This window comes from Lepus europaeus, chromosome 6 (genome assembly GCF_033115175.1).
Source record: "Lepus europaeus isolate LE1 chromosome 6, mLepTim1.pri, whole genome shotgun sequence".
Classification (NCBI taxonomy): Eukaryota; Metazoa; Chordata; class Mammalia; order Lagomorpha; family Leporidae; genus Lepus; species Lepus europaeus.
The window spans coordinates 98,332,633-98,343,186 of NC_084832.1; the positions used below are offsets into that span (position 1 = coordinate 98,332,633).

The 10,554-nt window shown below is 55.7% G+C and overlaps 1 protein-coding gene across 2 annotated transcripts; it reads left to right on the forward strand.

Moving 5' to 3' along the window:
• The first annotated feature begins 1,864 nt into the window (after positions 1-1,864).
• On the forward strand, positions 1,865-9,987 carry C1R (complement C1r). Of its 2 annotated transcripts, XM_062194678.1 has the most exons (11): positions 1,865-1,999; positions 2,659-2,887; positions 3,063-3,255; positions 3,549-3,695; positions 3,785-3,981; positions 4,613-4,760; positions 4,871-4,992; positions 6,605-6,683; positions 7,025-7,180; positions 8,428-8,502; positions 8,874-9,987. In XM_062194678.1, coding segments are annotated over exons 1-11 (2,118 nt in total). In that variant the 5' UTR covers positions 1,865-1,997; the 3' UTR covers positions 9,644-9,987. The 2 variants fall into 2 exon arrangements, with proteins under 2 accessions (XP_062050662.1, XP_062050661.1); XM_062194677.1 differs by lacking the exon at positions 1,865-1,999 and having other exon boundaries at positions 2,496-2,887.
• Positions 9,988-10,554: the final 567 nt, after the last annotated feature.

Here is a 10,554-nt window from a genome sequence, read left to right on the forward strand (position 1 = left end):
GGCACTGCAGGTGGCAGCTTTACCCACTACACCACAGCACAGGCTCCTTCTCCCCTGTCTTATGTCTTTCTCGACCTGAAAGCCCAGGGCTCACATTGTGATCCAGTCAAGGATCAGCCCTGTCAGCAGATTCGTTCCTCAGCTATGACGCATGAACCCACTGGGGAAACGCGTGATCACGCGTCTTCCACGTGCATGCTCTCTAACTTGGCCACAGGCTACTGGGGAGCTGCCCATCTTTGTGACACCCATTTTGCCATCCATTGCTCGGGAGAGTGCCGGGCATAGTACATGGGTAGCCAGTGACTGGGGGTGGGGGAGTGGACAGATGGATGGAGGGAGGGAGGGATTGATCCGCTAAGGGAACAAGCCAGAGCCTGCCACTGGACAAAGTACTTCCGAGCACTTAGAGCCGCGGACAGTTGATGAAGAAAAGCTGCTAAAATGAGGAAATTTGGAAAGCAGGGCACCACGGCCTAGCGGACAGGAGACCCATGCCAGGGTCCTGGCTCCTTCTGGGAAAAGCCTGAGTCATTCTTGCTCCCCAGCCACACCCTTTGCATAGCCCTCAGGGACTCAAAACACAGGCTGAGGGAAAGAGGTCATTTCTACCCCTCTTTCAGGGCCTGGCTTCTCTAAGAACCAAGCTCCTTGGCCAGCCTGACTTGTGGAGGTAGGGAGAGGCCACTTCAAAACCTAGTGCTATCTTGGGGTTGCCCTGACATGACAATTCCCCTACTACGTCTAAGTGTCACTCATGCATAACGCAAGCCAGGATCCTGTGCAACCAAATTCCACTCTCCTCTGTGCACCCCGCCCTCCACTGTACCCCTGCCCTCCTCCATTTCATGGCTCTTATCACATCATCCTGGGCACCGAAACCCTGGCTCTTCCTGGCTCAGGGCTGCTGGGTGAATAAGGATGAGAACAGCATCAGAGTGGCCGGCGCTGTGGCGTAGTAGACTAAGCCTCCGCCTGTGGCACCGGCATCTCATATGGGGGCCAGTTCGTGTCCCAGCTGCCCCTCTTCCAATCCAGCTCTTTGCCTATGGCCTGGGAAAGCTGTGGAAGATGGCCCAAGTGCCTGGGTCCCTGCACCCACATGGGAGACCTGGGAGAAGCTCCTGGCTCAGCTCCAGCCATTGTGGCCATTTGGGGAGTGAGCCAGCATATGGAAGAGCTCTCTCTCTCTCTCTCTCTTTCTCTCTCCCTCTCTCTGTCTGTAACTCTACCTCTCAAATAAATAAATAAAATCTTTTCAAAAACCAAAAAATAATGTCAGAGAAGTGCAGGCCAGGAAACAGAGGTTCCTGTACCCCATAACTCCCCAGTTCTCTTTGAGTAGGAATCTTGAACACAGGGAGCAGCCCCGAAGAAAGCCTCTGGAGAAAGGCGATTTTGATCAGACTGAGAAAGCGGGCACAGTTAAGCCACCTCTTGGAATGCCTGCAATCCACACTGCAGGGGCTGGGTCTGCTAATGCACACCCTTGCCACCCACTTGGAAGACCTGGATTGAGTTTGCAGCTCCTGGGAATTTGGGGAGTAAACCAGCAGATGGTTTTGCGCTCTCTCTCTCTCTCTCTCTCTCTCTCTCTCTCTCTCACACACACACACACACACACACACACACAAATAAAACAATTTTTAATTTTTTTAAAAATAAAAGAAAGAAGTTGAGGAGTGGGAACCTCCAACCAGAGGCTCCCTGTCCCTTCATACTTCAGACCTGGTTCCTGAACCTCTCCCCATGGAGACCAGCAGGTGGCACCACCAACAGGGATTTCAAAACCAAAACTAAACTCAAGTGGAAACTCAGATTTTTTTGTTTATGCAAATGGTTCATTCCCCCAACACTCCTCCGGGAATGGTCCCCCCTCCACCTCTGCTGCAATTCCCTCCCCCTTGCCTCCTCTGCGTGCCCCGCGCTCTCTCTCAACATACGGGGCAGGGAGGCGCTTGCGGGAGAGCCCAGGATCCCAAACCCAGCCCCGAGAAATGTAAGTACAGTCACACTGACGGGCACCCAGGGAGGGGAAGCCAGTGCCGAACCCCGGGGGGCAGCCTTCAAGGGACTCCCACCCCTGCCCCCGGGTCCCTCCCTGCTCCCAGGGTTATTCAGGGGTCCAGGCACATAGCCCCCACTATATACCTGCTCTGTCCCCGTGTGTGCACACGTGCCTGCCCAGCCACATACCCCCATCCCTCCTGGGAGCTGCACAGAGGGGCCGATGTGCAGCCCCGTGGCAGGGAGCCCTGAGGGCCGGGCATCCCCTGAGTCCAGGAGGGCCCTCGGTGTTTCCCCAGGTTCCAAGTGCGGTTTCTCCCAGAGGCCTTTGCTGAGCTTGGGGAGCCCGCTCAGAGCGCCAGGGCTGGGAACCCTCACCCTCACTTCCCTGGTCCCAGGCCAGCCCTGTTTCGGGAAAGGGAGGCGCGGGAGGAGGTTGGGGAGGGAGTGTGAGGGGAGTGAGACGACCTCTGGACTGGACACTGCCCAGGGGGGAGGGACAGCAGCAAGTGGCTGCAGAGGCTGGCTCCCCCACCCCACACCCCTGCCTGGAATGTCTCCGGGAGCCCTGGGATGAGCAGCAGCGACCCTGCCCTCATGCAGCCGGCCACTGCCCGCTGAGGCCATGGACACCCTCTTTCTTTTTGGCAGGTGGCGCCTCTACCTCCTGCTGCCAGCCCTGTTCTGCCTGGTGGGAGGCTCCATCTACATCCCCCCGAAGCTCTTTGGGGAGGTGACCTCCCCTCTGTACCCCAAGCCTTACCCCAACAACTTCGAGGCAACCACGGTGATCTCGGTCCCCCTGGGGCACAGAGTGAAGCTGGTCTTCTGGCAGTTTGACGTGGAGCCCTCCGAAGGTTGTTTCTATGACTACGTCAAGGTAGGGCCACCGGGGAAGCTGGCCGCCCCCTGCCGAGGCCAGCAGCGGTGGCCAGAGGGAGCCGTGGTGGGGCAGAGGGAGCCGTGGTGGGGCATACTTCACACCGGGGCCAGGCAGGGGACCTTCGCAGACCTGCCGCAGGGGACGTGGCTCCTACCCCCCTTTCCTCCCCCAGATCTCCGCTGATAAGAAGAACCTGGGGAGGTTCTGCGGGCAGCTGGATTCCCCACGGGGCAACCCCCCGGGAAAGAAAGAATTTGTCTCCCAAGGGAACAAGATGCTGCTGACCTTCCACACGGACTTCTCGAACGAAGAGAACGGCACCATCATGTTCTACAAGGGCTTCCTGGCCTACTACCAGGCTGTGGGTGGGTGGCTCCCAAGGGCCCTTTTCCTGGCCTCAGCCACAAAACTGGAATCCAGAATCTGCCAGGGCTCAAAGCCTGGTTTTCCTTGTGTCTTACCTCCAGAGGACTTTCTCCAGAAGAGTCCTGTCCCCCTGGGCTCTGCCCTCTTTGGGCAGTTACTAGAGAGCCCCAGTTTTGAGGCTCGGGTTGGGGAGGGGCGCAGGTAGCCAAGGGTCTGGGACAGGCAACCTCTCTGAGCCTCTGCAGAAGTCTCCTAGCAGGAATGCAACCCTCCCTTGCTGCATGCCTTCCAGACCTCGACGAATGTGCATCCCAGCGGGACTTCTCCGAAGACAACCCCCAGCCCCAGTGCCAGCACCTGTGCCACAACTACATCGGCGGCTACTTCTGCTCCTGCCTCCCAGGCTACGAGCTGCAGAAGGACAAGCATTCCTGCCAGGGTGGGTCAGGGTGGGATGTGAGCAGGAGGCAGGGGCTTGCGGGCTCTGCCAGGCAGCCCCCGTGACCGCGTCCGGCTCTGCTCTCGCAGCTGAGTGCAGCAACAGGCTGTTCACGGAGCCGTCGGGCTACATCTCCAGCCTGGAGTACCCCCGGCCCTACCCCCCGGATCTGCACTGCAACTACAGCATCCGGGTGGAGCGGGGCCTCACCCTGCACCTCAAGTTCCTGGAGCCTTTCGAAATCGATGACCACCAGCAAGTGCACTGTCCCTATGACCAACTACAGGTATGGCCACCCCTGCAAAGACCCCTCCTCCTTCCTCCCTCTCTCCTTCCTGCTGCATCCTCTGGGCCAACTGGGACAGGAGTGGCCAGCATCACACGTGGACTTGGCGAGTCCCCGCACAACTGGACGTGGGTCTTGGGATCCCTTGTAACTTTCAGCTGAAAACCCACCTAAGACAGGAGGTGGCCAGCGCCGTGGCTCAACTGGCTAATCCTCCACCTAGCGGTGCCGGCACACAGGGTTCTAGGCCCAGTCGGGGCGCCGGATTCTGTCCCGGTTGCCCCTCTTCCAGGCCAGCTCTCTGCTGTGGCCCGGGAGTGCAGTGAAGGATGGCCCAAGTGCTTGGGCCCTGCACCCCATGGGAGACCAGGAGAAGCACCTGGCTCCTGTCATTGGATGAGCGCGGTGGGCCGGCCGCAGCGGCCATTGGAGGGTGAACCAAGGGCAAAGGAAGACCTTTCTCTCTGTCTCTCTCTCTCTCACTATCCACTCTGCCTGTCAAAAAAAAAAAAAAAAAAGACAGGAGGCCACCCTGCTGTTGCCACCCTGGCTACCAGGCCAATCAGTACCCATGTAGCCCCATGTCCAAGTGCCCGAGCTGGAGAAATCACGCGCCCTCCTCCTCCGCCAGATCTACGCCAGCGGGAAGAACCTGGGCGAGTTCTGTGGGACACAGAAGCCCCCCGACCTCGACACCAGCAGCAACGCTGTGGATCTGCTGTTTTTCACGGACGAGTCGGGGGACAGCCGGGGCTGGAAGCTGCACTACACCACCGAGAGTAAGCGTGCCCGCGGGCCCCCCTGTGTGGCCAGCCAGGAGAAGGTGGGAAGTCAGAAGGGAAAGGACACGTGGTTCTGAAGTGAGCGTGCCCTCTGACCTCCCTTGCAGTCATCAAGTGCCCCCAGCCCAAGACGCTCGATGAGTTCACCATCATCCAGGACCTGCAGCCTCAGTACCAGTTCCGTGACTACTTCATTGTCAGCTGCAAGAAAGGCTACCAGCTCGTGGAGGTAAGAGCCCGGGGCTCAGGGGTCAGAGCCAGCCCAGGAGGAGCTCGGACGGGTAGGCCCCCAGGGGCTGTAGGCTCACCCCCGGCTGGAATCACAGCGGTTTGAGCTTTAAAATCCCTGGTGTCTGGATGCCTCAGTGGAGACTTTGAGTCTAGAGTGCAGCCTGGGCCTCAAGGTTATTTAAACCTGTCCAAGGTGATTCTGATGTGCAGCCAGGTTGAAGTTGAAGTCCGGTTACTCACTGTAGAATTCGAAACTGAAAAGGCAGGGTGGAGATGGCAGTGACTTGTATGGCATCATACAGTGACTTTTGTACAGCAGGGACCAGAAACCAGATCTCCTGCCACCTGCTCCAGGGCCCTGTTGTGCACACTGGTGGTCTCACCCTGGGCCCACCCTCCTGGCCTCAGCTCTGCAGATTCAGGAGGGAATGTGGATTTATCCGTTGGCCAATCTCACAAATGCTGACAGACTGAAAGATTGTTTTATAAAGCATACGATTGGAGTTACCCCTGGCCAGAGACCCAGGACTGGGCACCCCATCTTTGTTCAATAGATCCGCTGGGAAGACCTCAGCAGGATTAGGGAAGAGACCCGTGGTATGTCCTTAAGTGGTAGCAAATGCACTCAACAGACACTTCGAGTGTCTGCTGTCGGGCTGTGTGCTGGAGGTGGAAGTTCAGGGAAGGGAGACACACCATCATGGAGCTTCCAGCTGAGGCTACTTGGCTTCCTTTGCAGCCTCACTCCAAGGTGCTCCAACTGCATCAGGAGGCTTGGGAGGGGCCGGGGTCCTGGGTTCTGAAGACTGGAGACCAACACCTCTGCTCTGGCGGCGGCACTCCCTTCCTTACGCCATCTCCACCCTTGCCTTTGCTTTCTCTTTCACATCCTAGAACTGAAAGCCAGTTGGTGGTTTCTCACAGTTTCCATTTCCCTCAGAAACCCTGGTTCTCAAACACATTCTCGTGCAGTCTTCCTGGGCTAGTTCTCCAGCAGGACTTTTGGGCTTAAACTCCTTCGTGTTGTCCAAGAACTTCTCATTTCAGAGGTGCCTTTTCTGGTCTTGGCCCTGTTGTCTTCTCAACTACGCCCACACTTCCGGCCCATCCATGTCTCATGGGGCTGGGTGGGCATGTGCCTTTGAAGAACACTGCAGTCTGGGAGACAGAGAGAGAGAAAGAGAGAGAGAGAGAGAGAGAGAGGTGCAGGTCTAGACTGGCAGGGCCTTCCAGAGAGAGAGAGAAAGAGAGAGGATGAGGGAAAGGGGAGAGAGAGAGAGAGAGAGAATGTTTCTACAGAAAGCAACCTGGCATGGGAAGGGGTTTAAATTGCAAACTGGGGGGTTTGGCAGGATCTAAAGAGAAGAATGTTGGGTCTAACAACCAGACATGCCCTGACCTTCTGCCCTGTAACCATGCGACTCAGTGCTTCTGTCTGTAACTCTGGACTAGCTAGGAAAAGGAAGAAGGAGACGCATCCATGGGGAGCCGAGGCCCGAGAGCTTGGATGACAGCCTTGTACCCCCTACCTCTCCTGCACAGGGCAGGACAGGCAGTGGAGCTGCAGGTGCTCAAGGTACCCATGGCACCTCTGACTTCTGTTCAAACAGGGGAACAAGGCGCTGCCCTCCTTCACGGCTGTCTGCCAGGATGACGGCACGTGGCATCGCGCCATGCCCAGGTGCAAGAGTAAGTCACAACTCGGGGGTGCACTTGCCCCTGGGGACCTCACCCCCACCCCACCAGCCTGGGGGACCTGAGCTGAGAAGGGAAGAGGGGGCACCAGACTAAGCCTCTCCCAAGAGACCCTTCCCTGGACTCGTCATTTGAACCTGTGGCCCATGTCATGACCTACTGAGCCCCCAGCTTAGCAGGATTGACATCCCCTGCAAGTGCCATCTCCATTGACCACATTTCTCTATGGTGCTCAGCCTGTTCTGTGGGCAGACAGCTCACTCTCCCCCCACCCTGCCTCCGAAGTTCCAGTGCAATCCTTCTCAGCTTTCACACGGCCTTGTGTTCCCTTTAAGTCAAAGACTGCGGGCAGCCCCGAAGCCTGCCCAATGGGGGCTTCCATTACACCACCACCAAGGGAGTGAACACCTACCAAGCCGGGATCCAGTACCACTGCCATGAGCCATATTACAAGATGCATACCAGAGCTGGCGTCAGCGAGTCCACACGAGGTAGGAACTGACAAAAATGGCAGTCTTGTCCCTTCCATCTTCCTGGGACACCCTGTGAGATTTCTTCCAATAGAATCCTAGGAGAAGGTATAGTAAGGTATCTGCCCAGAGCTCTGGCTTCAGAGACCCAAATTATAGTGCCAAGTGGAATCGAGTAGGTTTGAAGAAGTAGGCATCTGAGCTGATGCAAAGACAAGACTTGAATTTCATTAACAACACTCTTTCATCACTATTACCACCACCACCATTGCCATCACTACAACTACCATCACCACCATAACCCCTCTACCACCACCAGTTATACCATCCTAGTCAGCACCATCTACAAGCATCACCATCAACACTGCCATCACCACCTATACCATTACCAACACCAATACCACTATCACCACCACCACCATCATCATCACCAGTTCCAACACCACTATCACCACAAGTACTGACACCAATACCACCATCACTAACATCACCAACACCACAATCACCATCATCACCACCAACCCCATTGCTACCATTACCAATCTCAATACCGTCATTACCATCACCACCACCATCACTACACCTATGTCAGTGAGACTTTCCTGCCATTCTCCCTAATCAGACTGATATGTTGTGGTTTGTTATTGCGTTTAACTTTACTAAAGGACTCTCAAAATCCAACTATGGATATCTTTAATTTTTTTAAATAAAAGAAACCAAGGCGGGCATTTGGCAGGTTAAGTCGCTGCCTAAGTTACCCACATCCCAGTCAGAGTTCCTGGTTCAAGTCCCAGCTAGTCTGCCTCCTACCCAGCCTCCTGCTAATGCAGCAAATTATGGCTCAAGTGCTTGGGTCCCTGCTACCCCTGTGGGAGACTTAGACTGAGTTCCTAACTCGTGGCTTCAGCCCAGCCAGCCCCGGCTGTTGTGAACACTGGGGAGTGAACCAGCAGGTGGAAGACCTCTCTTATCTGTCTATCTCTCTGCCTTTCAAATAAAAACCAATCTAAAATTTTTAACAGCATTAAAACAAGCATGTACATATATTTATATTTACTATATTTTATGTATTTATTATCTATATGTATACATATATATATATATATATAGAGAGAGAGAGAGAGAGAGAGAGAGCGCGCCTCCTGACACTTTTGCTAGCCTTTCCTTATACAGCTGAAGCCTCTACCCTGGCTCAGGGCTCACTGGCCTCTGCAACCTGGCTTTCTTTTCCACCCCCTCCCAATGGCTGACAGCCCCTCTCTCCTCAGGGGTGTACACCTGCACAGCCCAGGGCATTTGGAAGAATGAGCAGGAGGGAGAGAAGATCCCTCGGTGTCTGCCAGGTCAGTGGAAGCCCTCGGGTACGGGGAAAGCAGACGAAGCAAGGGGAGAGGCTGCAGTGTGACGAGGGAAACAGCTGAGTGAGGAGAATGGGCGGCCCTTCCTTCGCAGGAGGGGAGAGCGAGGGACAGAGAATGGGACTGATCCTGTCACGCCAGCCAGCACGCTCAGTGCGCAGACAGAGAATTGGGGAACAAGAAGGAAACAGAGCAGAACAAGGAGGGGAAGCTGATAGCGGGCCAGAGAAGGGGGTGCAGGGACAGGCCCGAGAGCCAGCAGGAGGGCCCCACGGGAAGGGACTGCCCCCCCCCCCGAGGGCAGAGGGGGCAGGCCCTGGCCCTGACCTGTCCTCGTCCCCGCCTCTCCTCGCCAGTGTGTGGGAAGCCGGTGCACCCTGTGGAACAGAAGCAGCGCATCATCGGAGGGCAGAAGGCCAAGCTGGGCAACTTCCCGTGGCAGGCGCTCACCTCCATCCACGGGCGGGGCGGGGGCGCTCTGCTGGGCGACCGCTGGATCCTCACGGCCGCCCACACCCTCTACCCCAAGGATCACAACGCCCAGAACAACGTCTCTAAGAATGTGTTCCTGGGCCACACGAACGTGGAGGAGATCATGAAGCTGACCAACCACCCCGTGCGTAGGGTCATCATCCACCCAGACTACCGCCAGGACGAGGCCCACAATTTTGATGGGGACATCGCCCTGCTGGAGCTGGAAAACAGTGTCACCCTGGGCCCCAACCTCCTCCCCATCTGCCTCCCCGACAATGAGACCTTCTATGACAAGGGGCTCATGGGCTATGTCAGTGGTTTTGGGATCATGGAGGAGAGGATTGCCGACGACCTCAGGTTTGTCCGCCTGCCCGTGGCCAAGCGGGAGGTCTGTGAGCGCTGGCTCCGGGAGAAAAATAGGCCCGACGTGTTTTCTCAAAACATGTTCTGTGCTGGGGACCCCATGCTAAAGCAGGATGCCTGTCAGGGGGACAGCGGCGGTGTCTTTGCGGTGAGGGACCCACACAGTGATCGCTGGGTGGCCACGGGCATCGTGTCCTGGGGCATTGGGTGCAGCAGGGGGTACGGCTTCTACACCAAAGTGCTCAACTACGTGGACTGGATCAAGAAAGAGATGAAGGAGGAGGACTGAGCCCAGCATTCCCCCGGTCAGAACCCAGAGAGCAGTGTGTAAAAGAGAAGGCGATGTGACCAGCTGTTGATAACCACTAAGCTGCCATATTAAAATCTCACTGTCCACTCTGCCTGTCAAAAAAAAATCACCGATGCATACAGGCACTGAGTGCAATGCCCCCTCGTTCCTGTAGTCACAGCCGTGTTCTTCACCTGAACTAACTCAGGCAGCCTTTCTCTCCTCCAGGGCTTGCGGGGGATGCAACTATCAATCTCTGAGTTATCATCTTCCTCTTCCATATTTGCAATGTTGTGTAACTGAATAAAACCTTTCCAAATAAAATTTTGTGAGAAATTCCAGAATGTAGAATAAATCAAAAGTGGTGTTTAATCAATAAGAAAGTATGTAGTATGATCGCATTTTAAAAATTTACTTAGGGGCCGGCGCTGTGCTGCAGTGGGTTAAAGCCCTGGCCTGGAGCACCAGCATCCCATATGGGCACCGGTTCTAGTCCCGGAGGCTCCACTTCCGATCCAGCTCTCTGCTATGGCCTGGGATAGCAGTGGAGGATGGTCCAGGTCCTTGGGCCTCTGCACCTGCGTGGGAGGCCTGGAGAAGGCTCCTGGCTCCTGGCTACTGGCTCCTGGCTCCTGGCTCCTGGCTCCAGCTCCGGCCGTTGTGACCATCTGGGGAGTAAACCAGCGGAGGGAGGACCTCTCTCTATGTCTCTGCCTCATCTGTAACTCTGTCTTTCAAATAAATAAAATAAATCTTTAAAAACATTTACTTAAAAAGGTAATGAGAACAGTTGAGTTTACGCACACCTTTAGAGTTAGGGCTATAGATAACCACATATTTCCATGTTTTGTTTTGATTGTCCATTACAAAGAAAATTATTAGGATTTTCTCACCTACATCAGATCATGGCC

Excerpts from the sequence above, each read along its gene's own strand:
- C1R (XM_062194677.1), top strand. The coding sequence starts at position 2,633 with ATGGACACCCTCTTTCTTTTTGGCAGGTGGCGCCTCTACCTCCTGCTG. Across the intron at positions 4,761-4,870 it reads GCTGCACTACACCACCGAGA|TCATCAAGTGCCCCCAGCCC; the intron begins GTAAGCGTGCCC and ends CCTCCCTTGCAG. Across the intron at positions 7,181-8,427 it reads CGTCAGCGAGTCCACACGAG|GGGTGTACACCTGCACAGCC; the intron begins GTAGGAACTGAC and ends CTCTCTCCTCAG.